Genomic DNA, 20,310 nt, shown 5'->3' with positions numbered 1-20,310 from the left:
CATATTGAAACCTTCCTTGAGAATCTCGCTATCCATTGGTGAAAACTGAAACAGAATGAAAATCGGCGCAGTAGTTTTTAAGTTTGTCGCGATCAGACATGCGAAGAGCAGCTTGGGATTATACACTAATATAATGTATTAGGATCAAAGCTATAATATTATGTAAATACAGCAGTCTTGCTTTACATCTCAACAGACACAGGATCTGCCCATTTATGAACATACAAAAATCAATATTGTAGGCTGTAGCCTGTAGTTCACATTATTGTTTATTGTAGTTCTTAATATAGTCTGTGCATAATTTACGATGACACTGACATTAGTGATTCGACAAATCCTAATGTCTATGTCACGTTTACGTCGTATGACATAATTCAAGATATTTTCCAATTTCCCGATTCATCGTTGGAATAGTTTTCAAAGATTAAAACATTATATACGCTTAACGTTCAGCTACCTAAATGTCAAGTTGACCATAGAATTTCGTAAAATGGAACGTAAATTCGTAGTGATCATTCAGAATTCATTTCTTGCGGAATAAAAATCAATGACTTGTATAAATTCAATGTTGTTTTGATATTTCTCTGTCGGTGTCTTTAACAATAATTGATAGTGCGGTTGTAATAAATTGGTTATTTGTGTTATTATATTAATGAATCCTCAAGAATAATTGTACGTAAATGGTGTGATTTACGAATAATTCATAAAAATCTGTGAAAATGCTGCTAGACGACGAATTTGAGCTTATGGTGACGACGGAAGAGAGGGTGAAAAAGTTGGGATTTCGTCCTCAGAAGGAAATTTTGACCAACCATCTGTTGCCATATGCTGATGTGCTCGATGAGGAGTCCAACAGGTTTCTCGTACAGGTGAAGACCAACCTGGCGAAGGCGGTAATGCTGCGGGAAATGAAACCAGCCTGCGGCGTATGGACCTCAAGGCTGATGAAGTAATTGTATTTTTTTATTCTACTATCCATAATAGTTATGAAGACTCAAACGAATGCAGAGTATCATATCACTTTCTGTTAAAATATTTAATGCCTGCCTCAAAGCCATATCTAAAATTTATTACAGCTGTCTTAAACGCTAACCTTTGGCAAACTATACTAGTTTAAAATAGCTGCCCCCAACCCAGAACTTGTGCATGCATTACACACAGAGGTCAATGCTTTATATAAAATGGTACATTACAAGAATTCATTTGAGTAGATTTTACTTTAGCTTTAATAATGTGTTTATTTATGCTTTATTACGAATTTCATCATTAATTACCTATGATATATCAATTTTTATCTCTAATAAGAAAACTAGGTAATGAGTAATCTGTAAACAGGAATAAAGTAGTTTTAATTTATTAAAATATTTTTTTTTCCTTTTGAAAATTTTATACATTTAAATGTTAGAATATTATTTTTAAAAAGTCAGACTATGTTAGTGCATTATATGCTCCTATATGATGAATGAATGAATCCTATATGATTAAATAATACTACCTACATAATATGACTATGTTTCTATGACTGAAGATGTTTGCCAAATGGTTGTCTTATCAGTCTTTAAATAAATCAAGGTTGCCCATAGATGATTTTCTTTTCATGTAAAGCCAAATCTCATTGAGTTAAGGCATTGGGGAGCATTAAACATGAAAATTGATTAAATTTTGAGTGAATATTATAATTATCTGTATTTATATAGCGTCATCAATGTAATAAGATGCAAAAGTTCCATTGTTAGTATATCTTTCAAGTTATAGCGAGCAATATTATATGTAGTATAATTTTTGTTTCCAGAGGCTAGATAGTCCATTTTGACTTTTCACCTACTAAGGGCCCAAAATATAAGATTTGATTGCAGGAAGTTGATTAAATTAAATTAATTTTATGTTACAAATTTATTTTCACAGATATATCAGAATATATGGATTGAAATTCAGCAAAGAGGATCACTTAAACTTCATAAAGCTTGCATATGAACTGGTCCTCATTCCTGATTTGGAGCCATGTAAAATTCATAAATTTACCACATTGTTTATCATGCTTATCAAGTAAGTTTATTTTGTTAACTAGTAACCAATGTAATTGGGTTGATTTAATTAATAGAGTATCCATCTTTACCAAGTAACATAAGCCAATTCAATCAGATTTTTGTGATAGCCTGTATAAAAATTTAAATTATATATGAATTTCATAGGAAAAGACATTTAATTAAACCGGAAGAGCTAACATTGCCATGGAGACCACTGTATGAACTTGGAAAAACATTATTTGATAAGAATTCAACACAGATTGGAATGTATCACTATCTCACGTAAGTATATCGCGCTAGTACTATTTATTTTTATGTTACTTTACAGTGCATATATTTGCATGTTAATTATGAAAATATGACTGTGTGCATTGCTGGATGCAATTGCGTCATAGTTATGCACGCATTTGCAAAGGAAAACCCGCATAGTACCCGTTCCCGTGGGATTTCCGGGATAAAAACTATCCTATGTGTTAATCCAAGTTACCCTCTATATGTGTGCTAAATTTCATTGTTATCGGTTCAGTAGTTTTTACGTGAAAGAGTAACAAACATCCATACAAACTTTCGCATTTATAATATTAGTAGGATATAGTAGAATTGAATAGAAACAGCTGTTTCTATGTTTCTATGTAAGTTATGTTATGGCAAAAATGACTTTGTTTCATGTTATTTTTGATCTAGGATTTGTAATTTTTTACAAGAGTAGGTATAGAATTCAAGTAAAATAATCACTTCATTTATCTTCCATTTACTTATTTACTATGTATCTGCAGTAGATGCGTGCCAAGGTCACAAAGTAACATTTTTAACACAGTATTTTTGAGTATAGCTAATTTGAGACTATTCTAACAATTGTTTTGTTTAGGCCCAAACGATCTGGGAAGCAAGGGGCTTCAGTGATCGATATGGTACGAAAGTTCTTATCAGGGTATGGGCTAGATGACGCACTCGAATTATTCGGCCTGGCGTCACCAACAGAGGACGAACCAACGTAATGATTGTTAAATCATGGGTGCTTTTACGGTGGCAGGTGGTTCGGGTTCCGTCATCTAATTCATCATCATGAATATAGACCCATTTTTAATAAGAAAAAATGCTCTAGACTTTAATATAAATTTATTAACCTGATAAAATAAGATTATTACTTGCAAAAAAAAAGCATTATTGGGTCTTAGTTAAATTTTCAATTTGGTAACACCTCCACTTTAAATTCTTCGGAATATAAAAACAACTTTCCTAAAAAAGATCCTTAATTTGATTATTTCTTCCTTTTTTTTAGATGGTTAAGTTGTTGTTCGTGATTTCAATGTAAAATAAACTATTTTTACCATAAAGATCAAACCATCCATCATGTATGGTGGCAGTTCATGCATGGCGTTGTTATGAGAAATTTACGAACTGAATTGTAATATAATCAATTTCGTTTTAGGTCCCTCGAGGGGTCTTATTTGTCTATGGTGAAGTGCGCTAGACCGTAAGTAAACTTTTCTATAAGTTATTGCTCTAGAAGAAATAATCCAGTACCACATATGCCTGAAATTTCAGTCTCGTGTATAATATTAATAATGAAACAATTTTAAGAATTTAACCTTTTCATTATTGTTTCCTATATACCTTACATTTTTATTAGATACTTCGATGTTGGGGCCACGAAGGAAATGCTTGAAGAATTTTTGCCTTACATGAATCCCTGGTCTTCAAGTAGTCATATGAATGGACCACTGGTATTTCTGCCGGTTGGATTGAATCCACGTTACGCCTCTCAAGGACATGAACTGTGGTTTGATAAACTTAATACACTATGGGATACCAGCGCAAATTCGCATTGTGGTGTTACGGTGAGCAACCGATATTATTTCTCATCATACAATAATATAGTGTCATCGAAATCACGAATTCACGAACATAATTTGTTGTTTCGCTTTTTAGGACATAATGATACTTTTCGCCAATTTAGCTAAGAGGAATCCTGGAGCAGTAGATTGGAGTCCACACGCACCGAAGATGTTTATGAGATTCCTTCATGCTCTAAATCTACCCGTATCTTACAAGGATATGCACCACAATAAACATAACAATTTGGGTAATTTAATGCATAACTACAATGAACACTATTGGCAAGATTTCTTATTATATATCCAGTTATCTCGTATAATTTGCTTAAAAATATACTCACAGTAAAATTAATGACAAATGAAACAATATTACCTTTATTATATTTTCTTTCGTAGATATGAAGTATGTGGCATCATGGATTGTATGGACAATTAACCCTGATGGTGTGGTTATGAAGCATTTACGATCGTTCTTAGCGGGTGTCGAAAGTTACTTACATAGTGCAAATGCGGGTCGATGGTCATACAAGCTGAGGGATTTGCTTAAAAAATTAGCCAGAGAGTTTTTAAATAGGTACATATAATTTCGTACCTTTAAACTACCATGTAACTGTTTTCTATAATTGAAATGATTTATGTATAAGATTTTATAGTAATAATTGAATTAATTAACAGAACTGAACAATAACTTTGCATATATAATAAATTGAAAACAACTTTCAGAGTTCGGCGAGAAAGTGAAAAAAAATATTTGGAATCCTGGGAAAATAAAACGCCCGACGCTTACAAACTCCGAGAAGAAGATATAACGGAATTCGTTCAACTCGTCCTTGAACCGACATACCAAGCTGTATATACGCGAAGTGGAATACTAGATGTATCCGTCGCTTTACAAAATCTCGCAACATTGAGACCTGCCATAGTTATTCCTCCTTTGCTGGAGAAACTAAAAACTGCTCTGACCTCACTTACGGAGCCTCACAGAGTTACAGCCGCTATGTCCGCTGTCGCAGCGGTAGCCCGGCCTATGCTCAGGGGCGCCGATGCTGGGTATCCAGAAGGACAAACCCACGTTGTCCCCATTTTAATGGCCGTCCTACCTGGCCTCGATCCAAATGACATTAAAAAAACAATAGTCACCTTGCATTTAATATTAATGTTCAGCAGCATGATATCCTATATAGATTGCAGCTCTGCTCACGAGCACTGGTCGGATTTGACAGAAGAAGAACTCTTAACGTGTGAATCGACTGCACAATTAGAAGATTTTGTTCTAGTTTTTCTGGATAAATTGCTTACAATCATCGAATCTAGTACTATGGAAGTTGCCCGATTGGACACTAAGGACTCCGATTGGATTCGCAGTAAGACAGATGCCGTGATGGAAACGGCTATTTCGTCCGCGGTGCAGTCAGTTTTAATGCAATGTTCGCCAAAAATATTTAAGGAAGCTCTTCGAAAGTTTAAGGCGTTTGCGACTGAATCAACTTACGAAACGAATGTTTCTGGAAGCATGATTGGTGTTTTGTTGAAATCTTTCGCGCGTATAGACGCAGAAGCAACGCTTGCGGCGTTTATACCACAGCTTAGTGAAGAACTACTCGAACTTCTATCCACAGAAGAGGCTCTACACGAGGAAAATCCACCACGCGACCTTGTGTATAGACTCGTTCTATTTATGCAAGTTGTATGTTGCGATGGGACAGTTCTACTGAAATATATTCCTCAAATTTTGCCAGTACTTGACAAAGCGCTCAAATTGCATTCCACTTACGCATTAACTCGTGCCTCTGATTGCTTGGCTAACATATTTAATTCTTTGGCTTATATCGATTTAAAGGAAGGTAGATGTTCGCCAAAAGATTATGGAAGTGCTCCAGAAAAATGGTTACCTATCCGAGAGTGGGGCAGTGGGTGTTTAATGCAGGATGCGAACTTTAAATGGCATGTGCCGTGTAAAGAAGAAGCGGAATGTGCCCAGATGTTGGTAGAACGATATATGAAGCCAGAAATAACGAGACTTAAGCAGTGGCTAAATGATGAGCGACCAATGTGCCGGGAGAGAAGATTACGTAGTTTAAATATAATAAATTCGGTGCTGTCATGTAGCACACTTTTACCGCCACCCAATGAGGAGCCTGTTCCACTGTGAGTGTATTTATGTTTGAGTATGTTAATTAAAGGCATTCAATGATAATTTTTTTTTCATTTGTCTATTTTAATTAACAACAACAATACACTTACTTGTAAATTTCAGTTTAGAATCGCACGTACCAGCAACAAATATGCCTTACTCCAATGGTGTTAAGTTCTCAGTTACCTTGGATGGTATGAACTTGAGGGCTACCTTGACACGTCTACTCGTCGATGTTCAGGCTCGTATGTTGACTGGGAAAACAGATGATACACGTGGTTTGGAGATGTTGCTACAGGTAAACTATATCTACATGTCGCTTATCAAATATAATTTTCTATGACGTAATCATAATAACTTTTCCTAGTAGCATTTAAGTAGTGTGTTTTTTTGTTCATGATATATGTAATTATTTTAGCCAACGTTTTCCACATTTTCTTATGAAGCTAATAAATCCTAGGTCTGGGAGAGAGTGATAGTAATGAAGAACCTCCGTAACGGGCCTAGTTTAGAAACCCTAATGCGTTCATACGGTGCTCTAGACCGTGCTTTAGAAGGCAGGGGAGGGTTAGGTGGGGGAACAGTGAAGTCTGGTGGGGCTCGTCTGCGGATGCTACTTGCTGATGCTGCAAGACTCCAAGATGATTCAAGGCTGAATCTGGTGTGCGACTCCGGGATGACACCCTCGGCTCTACTTGGCCTGAACGCCTTGTATGAACTGTCCATCAATACATATAGTTCTGTGAGTTTTTGATCTCCTTTTCTTATTTGCAAATTTATGCCGATCAATATAAGTTAGTTACGCGAATCTTGTCAGTTATGCTTATCTAAAGTTAGTTAAATTTTCGGTAAAATAAAAGTGATACAAAAACCTCATCACTCAATCACAAGCAATAAGGATTTCTAATAATTTTCCACTGTATAGTATTTTGAATTTATTGCCAATTATTTTAAGGAAATGTTTCAATTGGCGATTACAAATAGATCTATCATGATAATTAATAATCTTGCTATTCGTTACAGGTGCGCATTGCAGCTCAACTACGTCTATATTGGATGCTCAGTCACTATGCATATTCATACCGGGTACTTGTGCCTAAAATAGTCGAGCTTTTCAACACAATAGGGGAGGGGGATGAATGGCACGAGAAACACAAAGGGGCTCTTTGCATCCTGTTAGGGCCCAAAGCAGGGCCAATTCTCGCCAAGCAAGATTGGGAGGTCGTTAGGGCCCTGTGGCCGGCGATGTTGAAAGCGCCAGTCAGCGAAAAACAAAGTATACATAGGTGAGGAAATTGATTTAAACATAAATATTTTTCTTTTTCCACCAAACTGAAAAATACTTTTTTTTATTTGTAATTTAATTTATAAATTAATATTGCTAACCTAAATAAAGTTATTCAAACATACCAGAAAAAAGTTATAGTAATACAGAAGTTTAAATTAATATTTCTATTATTTCCCCAGACTCGAACAAGGATTCAGCGACTCTTTGCACCGCCATTTCCCGGCCACGAACACAAGACTCACGATAACAGACGCTTGTATCGATACAGCAAAACTTCTTTTGACAAAGGAACAGTTCAATGATCCAGAGTTTCAATCTCTCTTCAGTAGAGCCAAGGAAATCGAAGAAGCCCTTTCGGACCGCGCTGAAAAGCTGTATCTAGAACTTATCAATGAAATGGTGGATATTGCTGAGTCTTCTAATGGGTAAGTTGTACAATGTACATATTATCAACTACAGAAAGTGCGTAAAAAATTGTAATAGACGCTTCCAAGCCATTTGTTAATTGGTTATTTGCAAATTTTTCAAATATAAAACTAGTAATCATTTCAATGAAAAGTTATAAGTACTGAAAAAAATTAAAAACAAATGTTTGTTGCTTATTAAAATATGAGATTCGTTTTCAGCCAATGGCGTCGCCTAGAGTTAACAATGCAAATGCTAACATTCTGTCCGTCTCTTCAAACGCCGTATCCGCCTAGAGCTGTAAAACTCTTCGTGAAATCACTGGTACATGAAAACATTACCGTCAGAAGAATTGCCGGTAGATTAACTCTGTACGCTATTAAACAACGCAAGAGGAAAGTGAAGAAAATCAATGTGGATCCGTATGAAGTTGCTGGTGTTCCCAAACCAGAAACACATATACCAGGTATGGAAAAAAAAAGGAAAAATGGCCAAATTTTATATATTCAAAACTGTTGACTTTTGATTATATATTTAAATACCTTTTCTTTCTATCTTTAATTGCATGAATAATTTTATGTAAAGTATTAAATAAAAATATTTTTCAGGATATAGAAAAGATCTTGAATGGGCACTTTGGTCACCGGACAGAGAATTAAAAACCGACGAAGAGTGGGATAAGCCTTGGCTAAGAAATTTCTCCTGTGGATTTTATACTTGGCCGAAATATATCAAGGTTGACATTATTCTTTTTTTTTTTCAACATAATATGATTACATCTTTTAGGCTCCCAATTACTTGAATTCAGCACAAGTCTTTAATCATTTCCTTGGCACATATTTGGCTGTAAAAATATCGAAAAATAACAATCAATGCTTGTTTTTTTATCTTTTAGAAACGCGAATTTAATTATTTCTTCAATTATCAATAAATATTTATTCAGTTAATCGTATATTTTGTGTCAATCTAAACAATAATAATCTATTGTAGGTAGCAGCACCTCAAAAAGAGCAGAACTTTGCATTGGATACAAATCCCGAAGACATGGAGGAAGGTGAACGATATCTATTTGAGTTCTTTATTGATGAACAGAACATTAACAAATTGGTCAACTTCCTGACAGTGGAGGAAAAGAAAGGAAAAGATAAATTCAATGTGACGCGTTCTACTGTGTTCAGGGTTAGTTTGTTATATAGTAGTTGTTAACTTTTTTGTTAAAATTAATGTGTATGTCAGTTTTTTTTTTACTTTTGTTGTTTTATTACATATTACATTAACTAAACGTTGTATACCTATCTTTTTTCTTCCAATTTTTTTTACAAAAAAAATACAGCTTATTGAAGTGAAACTTCTTTAGGCGCGTTGAGTGTAAAATTTCAAGGTCGCGTCATGGCATACCGTCATGTCATGGAGTAAGGCGACGATTTTGGTATCTTTGAATCTTGCCAAAGAAGTTTCACTTCTTACACGTGTGGTTGGCACGGATACGCCCCGTTTTTTTTCTTTAAGTTTGGCTGACTAAAAGACACATTATTCTGCCCTTACTAATTGATAATTTATCCATAAAAACAGATGATATTTGCCAATTTCGGCGAGCGCGTATGCACAAAGCTGATGGAGCACGCCCTAGCGTGTGCGGGCAAACCGGACGAGACGATGCAGCGGTTCGCGGCCGAGGTCGCGTCGGCCGCGCTGCGGGCGCCCCGCGACTGGCCCCGGGAGAGGGCTCTGCCCCTGCAGAGGGACGCCATGAACATTGTTGTTGTGGGTCAGTATGTGTGTGCACAAACCGGACGAGACGATGCAGCGGTTCGCGGCCGAGGTCGCGTCGGCCGCGCTGCGGGCGCCCCGCGACTGGCCCCGGGAGAGGGCTCTGCCCCTGCAGAGGGACGCCATGAACATTGTTGTTGTGGGTCAGTATGTGTGTGCACAAACCGGACGAGACGATGCAGCGGTTCGCGGCCGAGGTCGCGTCGGCCGCGCTGCGGGCGCCCCGCGACTGGCCCCGGGAGAGGGCTCTGCCCCTGCAGAGGGACGCCATGAACATTGTTGTTGTGGGTCAGTATGTGTGTGCACAAACCGGACGAGACGATGCAGCGGTTCGCGGCCGAGGTCGCGTCGGCCGCGCTGCGGGCGCCCCGCGACTGGCCCCGGGAGAGGGCTCTGCCCCTGCAGAGGGACGCCATGAACATTGTTGTTGTGGGTCAGTATGTGTGTGCACAAACCGGACGAGACGATGCAGCGGTTCGCGGCCGAGGTCGCGTCGGCCGCGCTGCGGGCGCCCCGCGACTGGCCCCGGGAGAGGGCTCTGCCCCTGCAGAGGGACGCCATGAACATTGTTGTTGTGGGTCAGTATGTGTGTGCACAAACCGGACGAGACGATGCAGCGGTTCGCGGCCGAGGTCGCGGCGGCCGCGCTGCGGGCGCCCCGCGACTGGCCCCGGGAGAGGGCTCTGCCCCTGCAGAGGGACGCCATGAACATTGTTGTTGTGGGTCAGTATGTGTGTGCACAAACCGGACGAGACGATGCAGCGGTTCGCGGCCGAGGTCGCGTCGGCCGCGCTGCGGGCGCCCCGCGACTGGCCCCGGGAGAGGGCTCTGCCCCTGCAGAGGGACGCCATGAACATTGTTGTTGTGGGTCAGTATGTGTGTGCACAAACCGGACGAGCCGATGCAGCGGTTCGCGGTGAGCGGATCAGTTTAGTACAAAAAAAGTCGAGAAAAGAACGCATTTGACAGGCTTAAACAGCGAGCGAGTCATATTAATAGCGAATTAATATTAACATTTTTATCTCCTGTCAATAGCGACAAACTAAAATAATAATAATTTACAGGTCTAACAGCAGTAATCCCAGATTCAACAGAAGACTGGAACACGTGCATAGTAAACGCAGTGGAAAAGATGGATCCCACGCGTAATACTGAAGTGTTGAAGTCATTGCTACAGCTCTGTGCGCCTTCGTTGGGTGATAGTACCGACCAGGAGACGTCTTTTGTGGCGTGCGCGAGATTGTATGCACTGCAGGTTCGTAACATGATAATAACTATTTTTAATTATATAACAGTGGGTATTCTTGGCAATATACAGGGTTAATTTTCAATGACCGGCCAAATTTTCAGAAATGGTTCAGATTCGATAACATTTTAGATCTAATGAAAAAAAAACTTTTTTTTTTAATTCGATTTCATTCCTGTCTGCCACTAAAAAGCGAACGTGTGGACATTACAAAAGCATAATTTAGTTCAACAACCTAGATAGGTAGAAGTTAGCACACACATGGCGATTCGCGCACGCACACAAGTGCATTGATTCTGGCGGTGTTTACGATTTAGGAAATTTGTAAGACATTTTCAAATGAATGCTATTAATTATTATTTTTATTTTATTTTATTCGACAATAATGTTTCAAATGTATCTTTGGTTTAATATCTAGATCTTAATTTTAAATTTTGGCTGGTCATTGAAAACTAACCCTGTAAAAGTGTATAAAAAATAATAATTAACGGGGACTTGATGTGTCATGTGCGTATATAATTGTATGTACGTGTACGAATTGCATTTGTAAAAGATATGAACAGAGCTGGTTAGTTATTAACCCATTGAGCCCCGATCGGCCCGATCCGACCACGACACAATAGATTTTCTATTGTGTCTGTGATTCCGGAGGCTGAGTTATTAAAGTAGTTTAAGCGCTTTGTTAACTTATTAAGAACCACAAAATATCATACAATTGGCTACAACAGTGTTCCATAAAATATTTTTTAGGATGCAATTAACGCGTTCTCGTGGCGCGTACCGGCTTACTCCGCGGAATTGTTGAAAAGATTAGAAGCGGCCAATTTCATGCAACATCCTTACCAAAATGTTCGAGAAAATGTTGGAGTGTAAGTTTCCTTTAATATGGTTCAAATTTGATTTTTTTTCTTATTCAAAACTTCACTGACATTTAACTTTTATGTTTTGAAATTAAAAATGTAATTTTGTGAATATTTTCCAGTGCCTTTCTGGCGATTTTCAATACGGACGTGAAGTTTCCCGGCGGCGAAAATAAATATTCACCGAAATTGGGAGATTTCCTCGATTCTATAAAACCAAAGCTTGCTGCTTTGTACGACGAACATGGAGATATCGGTATGTTAAATTACGTTAATTTATTTTTCTTGTGTAAAATATATGATTTAAAAATAATCCAATTTCATTTGAATTTCCAATAGTTTCCAAAGTCTTCGTAATCAAGGATTCAAACTCACCAAGACTGTTCTAACTAATAATCAAATTGAAATAGTACACGCCATTATTTCTACAAATTATTGTATTTTTTTTTGCACGACTGAATGCGAAGCCTTAGAGTGCTGTACAATCGAAAAATTTGTTTAACCTTGGTTCCGCAACTTTTTAATTAATTTTTTATGCTTTATTCGTGTGTTTTTAGTGATAAAATCAGCGGCCAATATGACGGAACAGTGCAGTAGTGCGTGCACGCCGCAAGCGAGCGACGGTCCGCGGGATACAACATTAGTACAACAGTTGCAAGGTCTTGTGGAAGCACATAGGGGACCCCATGACGATCGGCCGCAGGTTTCTGGAGTTATTTATTATTAATGAAAAATAGTAGCATTTTTGCGGGTGCCAATAAACTGTAATTAAGCCACGCCCCCAATTGTGTCAATTAATTGTTAAAAATAATTGAATCCGTGATGAAACATAATTTTTTCTTGTCCTTGTAAATCTTTATAAAGTGCTGTCTAATCTAGGCGTCTTGAGCGTTAAAGTGCGCACGCCAAGACTTAAATTTAATTGATTGCTCCTGTCTAAACCGTAACTTGGTGAAATTATTCGGAAATTGCATATGTTCATTAGACAATATAATTTGTATACTAAATCGTATAGAATATTAAGAGCCAACAAAACGAGTGAGAGAATGCAAAATTCGGTTTTCCTATTTTCTATTGCTGTCGCGCTATGCCTCAAGCCTCGGGCCGAAAATACCTAGGAAAATTACGCAAATTCGACGTTCTGTAGTTCCCTGTTTCCTCCTCCAATACTGGACCGATTTAATTACTTTTTTTCATAATTTAGTAGAGAGGCTATGTTCCTACGTTTTGCTTTTTATATAATGTTCAAAAATTAGTTTTATGGGAGACGGAACACAACGGAATTTCTGTCCTATTTCATACGTTTTGAAAGATTCATATCTTTATTAATAATTAAGATAAGATATGACAAAAAAGAAAACGTAGGAACATGGCTAAAGTAATATATAATAAGTATAGATTAATAGTAAAAAATAAATTGATCTAGTGGCACAATCCAGGGAGGAAACAGGAGACTACGTTTATATGGAAAAACGGCTCTTTTGTAACCTAAAGTCGAAAGTATTTTTTTTTTCAATTATTATACAATGTTTTTTTTTATTGTTATTTAGACATCGGACGCAAGCGCAGTGTTAAAAGATGTTTTAGCGGGTGAATCTCCAGTAGATGTTCAATTATCGGCGAGATTAGAGGGTGCCCTACGATTGTCCGGTGATGGAAACAGTTCAACTCAAGTTGATCACGAGAACGCTGTCAATTTGCTCACTACGGGTATGTTATTTTATTATTTGGTTCTCTTTTCCGAAAAAATTGCGGAAAAAAATTGTGAGTTGAATTTTTGTATGCACTATTACCCGGCGTTTGTAATAATGAAAATGAAAATGTTTTTTCCTTGTAAGTTGTAATAATGAAATGAAATTTTTGTCAGAACATCATAGGTCCACTTGTTAATAATTTCTTATTTACTATGTAAGTACATTTGCAGTAAATAATTGACATGAATATTTTAAACAGCAATTAAACGTTTTGCGTTGCGGGAGCACGTTCTCTTTACTCGTCTCTACGCTTCAACATTTTTTGTGGATGAATAGTGGTCACTATTTCCTGTCACAACATGCTTAGCTGTCGGATACTATAAAATGCCGCTTTCCTTTAAATCGTGGCGCATTTGTACGAATCGTGCCTAGGGGCTCAGACGTTGAGTATACGATCTTTTACCCAACTACCCTCACTTTGTTAAGGACGCGTTTACGAATCTGACAAAAATAAGCAGTTTTTCGATGCATTTTGCGGCAAAATAATACAATACCAAATTTGACTAATAATTACCATAGATAGATTACTCCTTAATCTTTAAATGGTAGGAATTATTTAATCGAAAATTTTGGTTTATAATATTGTAAAAAATAATTTCCGTTGCCTCTTCACACAAAATTGACAATATCGTGCTGAATATAGAAGCATTTTTCTATTATTTAATAAAATAAATTTACTTATTTAAAAATATTTTAAGTAAGCAGACATGTCCAACTCAAAAAGGTAGGAACTAAAACTATCAAAATGTTACAAATAAGCTGAGAAAAAAATTAAAATCAAATCTTATTTTTTCACATATTTAACTGTAACGCGTGATACTTATTGCATGGAAATAAGGGTTATTTTATTTGTCACTATCTTGATTTATTGTACAAAAATTTGAAATGAAATATTTTAGTAATTTAGTCGGCGCTCGGACGCCTTTGTGAGTAGACGCTGTGACGCTTGTAGGCAGCTCCTCGTTTACGAAAAGATCGCTGTACGTATACAAAATATTTGACCTAATAAACTTGATCATTGACGCATTCTGCACCGACAACCAAGGCACACCAAGGAAAGATTTTATTTATAGTTTTTCATACTTAGGGGATTATAAATTTCATATATTTTAGTTTCTAACTTGATGGAGTGACCTGACGTGTACTTCGAAGACTGCTACTGGAACTCATAGACGAGTAGAGCTAGATGTACCGAGTTTGGGCTCGTTTTGTTAGTTATGTTGAGACCTTACCTCCGGACTTGATGGAGTGACCTGCAGGTGTACTTCGAAGACTGCTACTGGAACTAATAGATGAGTAGAGCTAGGTGTGCCGAGTTTGGGCTCTTTTTGTTAGTTACGTTGAGACCTTACCTCCGGACTTGATGGAGTGACCTGCAGGTGTACTTCGAAGACTGCTACTGGAACTAATAGACGAGTGGAGCTTGGTGTGCCGAGTTTGGGCTCGTTTTGAGTGAAACTTTTATTACATCGTCTCAAACTTTTTGGTCTGTGTAGCGCATGTCGCGTGTATCGCGGCTGCCGAGTAGCTATACCTACTCGGCACGCGACATGCGCTACACAAAGCAGTGTTCGGAACCGTTCGAACAGTTTCACTTTTACCGTGGTTTCATAAAACCACACCCACACCACCCACCTTCACCGAGTAGGCCAAGTAGGTAGACCACACCAATTTCCGAGTAGACTACATCAATTTCCGAGTAGACCAAGTAGACCGCACATTCGAGTAGACCAAACCTATTACCGAGTAGACCAATTAGACCGCTCCTTCGAGTAGACCATACCTATTACCGAGTAGACCAAGTAGACCGCACATTCGAGTAGACCAAACTTATTACCGAGTAGACCAAGTAGACCGCACATTCGAGTAGACCAAACCTATTACTGAGTCGACCAATAAGACCGCTCCTTCGAGTAGACCATACCTATTACCGAGTAGACCAAGTAGACTGCACCTTCGAGTAGACCAAACCTATTACCGAGTAGACGAAGTAGACCGCTCCTTCGAGTAGACCAAACCTATTACCGAGTAGACCAATTAGACCGCTCCTTCGAGTAGACCAAACCTATTACCGCGTAGACCAATTAGACCGCACCTTCGAGTAGACAATACCTATTACCGAGTAGACCAATTAGACCGCACCTTCGAGTAGACCATACCTATTACCGAGTAGACCAAGTAGACCGCACCTTCGAGTAGACCAAACCTATTACCGAGTAGACCAAGTAGACCGCACCTTCACCGATTAGTCCAAGTAGACCATACCTATTACCGAGTCGACCAAGTAGACCACACCTTCGAGTAGACTAATCCTATTACCGAGTAGACCAAGTAGACCAATCCTATTATCGAATAGACCAAGTAGACATCATCAATTTCCGAGTAGACCAAGTAGACCGCACCTTCACCGAGTAGACCACAAGTATACCACACCAAATTCCGAGTAGAACAAATAGACCGCACCTTCACAGAGAAGACCAAGTAGACCGCACCTTCACCGAGTAGACCAAGTAGACCGTACCTTCACCGAGTAGACCAAGTAGACCACACCAATTTCCGAGTAGACTACATCAATTTCCGAGTAGACCAAGTAGACCGCACATTCGAGTAGACCAAACCTATTACCGAGTAGACCAAGTAGACCACACCTTCGAGTAGACTAATCCTATTACCGAGTAGACCAAGTAGACCAAACCTATTATCGAATAGACCAAGTAGACCACATCAATTTCCGAGTAGACCAAGTAGACCGCACCTTCACCGAGTAGACCAAGTATACCACACCAAATTTCGAGTAGAACAAGTAGACCGCACCTTCACAGAGAAGACCAAGTAGACCGCACCTTCACCGAGTAGACCAAGTAGACCGTACCTTCACCGAGTAGACGAAGTAGACCACACCAATTTCCGAGTAGACTACATCAATTTCCGAGTAGACCAAGTAGACCGTACATTCGAGGAGACCAAACCTATTACCGAGTAGACCAAGTAGACCGTACATTCGAGGAGACCAAACCTATTACCAAGTAGACCAATTAGACCGCTCCTTCGAGTAGACCATACCTATTACCGAGTAGACCAAGTAGACCACACCTTCGAGTAGACTAAACCTATTACCGAGTAGACCAAGTAGACCTACTCGGTCTACTCTCTACTCTAATCTCAACATTACTAACATTCGAGTAGACTAAACCTATTACCGAGTAGACCAATTCCAGTAGCAGTCTTCTAAGTACACCTGCAGGTCACTCCATCAAGTCCTGAGGTAAGGTCTCAACATTACTAACAAAACGAGCCCAAACTCGGCACACCTAGCTCTAATCGTCTATTAGTTCCAGTAGCAGTCTTCGGAGTACACCTGCAGGTCATTCCATCAAGTCCGGAGGTAAGTTCTCAACTCTTAACATAACAGCTAACAAAACGAGCCCAAACTCGGCACACCTAGCTCTACTCGTCTATTAGTTCCAGTAGCAGTCTTCGAAGTACACCTGCAGGTCACTCCATCATGTCCGGAGGTAAGGTCTCAACATAACTAACAAAATGAGCCCAAACTCGGCACACTTAGCCCTAACCATCTATTAGTTCCAGTAGCAGTCTTCGAAGTACACCTTCAGGTCACTCCATCAAGTCCGGAGGTAAGGTCTCAACATAACTAACAAAACGAGCCTAAGCTCGGCACACCTAGCTCTACTCGTGTATTAGTTCCAGTAGCAGTCTTCGAAGTACACCTGCAGGTCACTCCATCAAGTCCGGAGGTAAGGTCTCAACATTACTAACAAAACGAGCCTAAGCTCGGCACACCTAGCTCTACTCGTATAATAGTTCCAGTAGCAGTCTTCGAAGTACACCTGCAGGTCACTCCATCAAGTCCGGAGGTAAGGTCTCAACATTACTAACAAAACGAGCCCAAACTCGGTACATCTAGCTCTACTCGTCTATGAGTTCCAGTAGCAGTCTTCGAAGTACACGTCAGGTCACTCCATCAAGTTAGAAACTAAAATATATGAAATTTATAATCCGGTCTCGGTCTGGTAGGACACAGAAGGCTGATCACCTACTTGTCCCTAAAGAAAAATCGATCAGTGAAACAGATGTATGCATAACGCATCTGCCCCTTACCCCACTACGGGGACATGGGACGTCACTTATCTATGTGCATTGTGCAGTGCTCCGCGGGTGCATGACGCTGGTGGTGCGCGGGGCGGGGCGGGCGCGGCGGCTGCACGCGCTGGCGGGCGCGGCGTGCGCGCTGGCGTCGCGCGGCGGGGCGCGCCCGCTGGACGAGCTGCCGCGCGCCGCCGCCGCCTTCCTCGCCGCGCTGGCGCTGGCGCCGCACCCACGGGACGCCTTCGACACCGCGCTGGACGAGCTCGAGCGCATGGCGCACGGCAGGTGAGTGGCGGGAGCGTGCTTCTTGTAATAAAAAATAAAATAAATAAATAAATATTTGGAGACAACTTTCACACACGGCACGGTCTGATCCCATACTAAGCTATCGCTTGTGTTATGGAAACCAGATGGCTGATAAAGATACATATATAATTTTTAAATAAATACTTATATAGATAATTAACACCCAGACACGGAGCAAACATCTATGTTAAATAGATTCGACGGTAGATACGCTGCAGGGTATCGCTTAATATAGGTGAGCGTGGTTCTTATATTCGATACAAGTTGGATGCGCTGCAGTATGTGGCTATAGGGAGGTGGGTATTGTTCTTGTATTCGATACAGCGGTGGACGTACTGTAGTATATGGCTATATAGGGAAGTGAGCGTTGTTCTTGTATTGGATATGAAAGCAGATGCGCTGCAGGATATCGCTAAATGCATGTGAGCGTGATTCTTGTATTGGGCACAGCGCTCCAGGCGCTGCAGGATATCACAGCAGGTGTGCAATGGTACTTGTATAGTTCTGTGCACTTAGGGTGCAAGGGTGGATGCGCTTAAACTGAAGAACGGTGATAGAGCACATAATCAAGCAACAGGAATATCAATACTTTGCTATCGCAGAAAGCAATCTAAATATAATTTTAAAATATTAACTTTACAGCACAATAGTACTGCTTACGTATGCTTTTTAAGAAGTTAAAACAACAATATTTCTATACCTTTTAAAAAGTTGAATCTGCAATATACATATTTATTTTAATTTCTAGATCATGGTCAGCCCGTCTAGCGTGCTTAGAGCTAGCAGTGCCACTACTGTTCTACGGATTGCCGATGCTGTGTGACAAGCAGGAAAGTGCGGTGCGCGCTGAGAACTTCGCACTTGGCCTTATGAGAGACAGTCGCGTTGAGGTATTTGTTTTTTTTATTGAAATTTTTTTTTTTTTTTATTACAGGATGTTAAAAGCTTTTAATTCCATTCAGGGATAACTTAGCAAGTAAATATGCTATGAAAGGTCAAAGTTATTTTTTATTCAAAAATTATGTAAAATGTCCATTAATTACAAATTGTATCCGATTTAAACTTACAGAGATGTTTTAAATAATTTGCATTTTAATAAAACTTTTCTAAAACATCTCTGTTACTTTTAATATGAGAATTAATTTTAAAATTTATGTTTAAGGTACGACAATCAGCTGCAAAACTACTAACGGGTCTGATGCACTGTCGCGCTCTGCCCGACGAGGACAAAACCCTTCGCTCTCTAATCAAAAGCTGTCGGTCAAAGGAACTAAGGGAACGGCACTGCGGGGTCCTCGGACTATGTGCCTATCTCTCATCCAGGCCATACAGCCTGGGTCCCAAACTGGGTGATGTGCTCACAGAGCTAGCGAGACACACAAACGCCCCAGACCCCATACCGGCCACTATACGCACAGCACTTGCTGACTTCAGACGGACACACCAAGACGACTGGCCCAAACACAGGGAACAACTCACCGAAGAAGAATTGGATCTACTGGCCGACCTCACTTCACCACCCTCGTACTGTGCTTAAATAGTTAAAGTTAATTCATAAGGAATAATTTGTACATACTACACAGCATTATTTTCGCAAGTTATTTTGTATTATCCAGAAGTTCTTTAAAATTCGTGTTAATAGCCTTGGTAATATTGAAATGGTATTTGGTTTATTTTAAACTACTAAGATTTGGCATTTTCGTTTGCCTGATATTGTGGTGAAGGTTATTTTTTTAAATTTCCTTGGTGATGGCGTGATGTAATAGTTAAAATATATAGTTATGTATTATTATGGGAATGTTTTATAATAAGTAAATGTGCCTATTTTTGTTTTTGTTCAATGCATTTCTAGAGTGTTAATAAAAATGATATGATGTGAATATATATTGTTTGTGTTAATTACATGTAGTTCATCCTAATTACAAAATTTAATTGTGTACAATATAAAAAACAGTCGTAAAATTTCATTCTACGAAATAATAATTTAATAGAAAATAGAAAAATGGTGTTACCTCGTGATTTTACGCTTTTAGCAGAATAATGACATTCGCTTTATATAAAGATGTTTTATTTTTGTTACAAGGGCAAACTGTCTTATTTGGAAATTATAATTTTTAAGTGATTTATTAAAATCAGACAATTCAATGTAAAATTCATGCAAAACTACATATGAGACAGTTTACCCATTATATATTATCACTGACTGTATAAGGGTGGTAGACATTTATATAATTTTACTTTGTACTGTAAATAAATCACTTTGTATATTTTGATCACCTAATTAGTGTAAATGTCTTCTTTAATTTTCTTTGTTTTGCACAGAACAATAAGTTACCAAGTCTTTTATGGCAGATCTGAGATCATACTATCAAAAAGGTGGAAATTTTCAACTAAGTTTTTGCTTACAAATGAATTTCACAATATGAAAATGTTTGAACTGTCAAAACTGTAGTAAACAAACAGATCGGTCCAATGTAAAACAATATTGGCTTATATAGTATATACCAAGTTTTGGAAGCATAATAAATATTAGTGGCTATGGAAATGTGTTTTTTATTTCATCTTTTATATCCCT

General features: G+C 38.8%; 1 protein-coding gene across 1 annotated transcript; it reads left to right on the top strand.

Annotated features, from left to right (window-relative positions):
* Positions 1-452: 452 nt before the first annotated feature.
* Positions 453-20,280, top strand: LOC123699461 (proteasome activator complex subunit 4-like). Its single transcript, XM_045646401.1, has 25 exons — positions 453-949; positions 1,906-2,046; positions 2,193-2,309; positions 2,896-3,021; positions 3,460-3,504; positions 3,661-3,868; positions 3,960-4,113; positions 4,262-4,439; positions 4,589-6,013; positions 6,123-6,297; positions 6,460-6,741; positions 7,023-7,285; positions 7,467-7,712; positions 7,914-8,158; positions 8,301-8,428; positions 8,683-8,871; positions 9,265-9,460; positions 10,527-10,717; positions 11,459-11,577; positions 11,691-11,824; positions 12,126-12,271; positions 13,119-13,278; positions 17,489-17,714; positions 18,484-18,625; positions 18,898-20,280. Exons 1-25 carry the CDS (start codon positions 720-722, stop codon positions 19,270-19,272), a joined length of 5,841 nt encoding a protein of 1,946 aa, XP_045502357.1. The 5' UTR covers positions 453-719; the 3' UTR covers positions 19,273-20,280.
* Positions 20,281-20,310: the final 30 nt, after the last annotated feature.

Source organism: Colias croceus, chromosome 18 (assembly GCF_905220415.1).
Source record: "Colias croceus chromosome 18, ilColCroc2.1".
Taxonomy (NCBI): domain Eukaryota; kingdom Metazoa; phylum Arthropoda; class Insecta; order Lepidoptera; family Pieridae; genus Colias; species Colias croceus.
The sequence above is the reverse complement of the archived record's forward strand: the minus strand, read 5'-3'. Positions and strand labels throughout refer to the sequence as shown.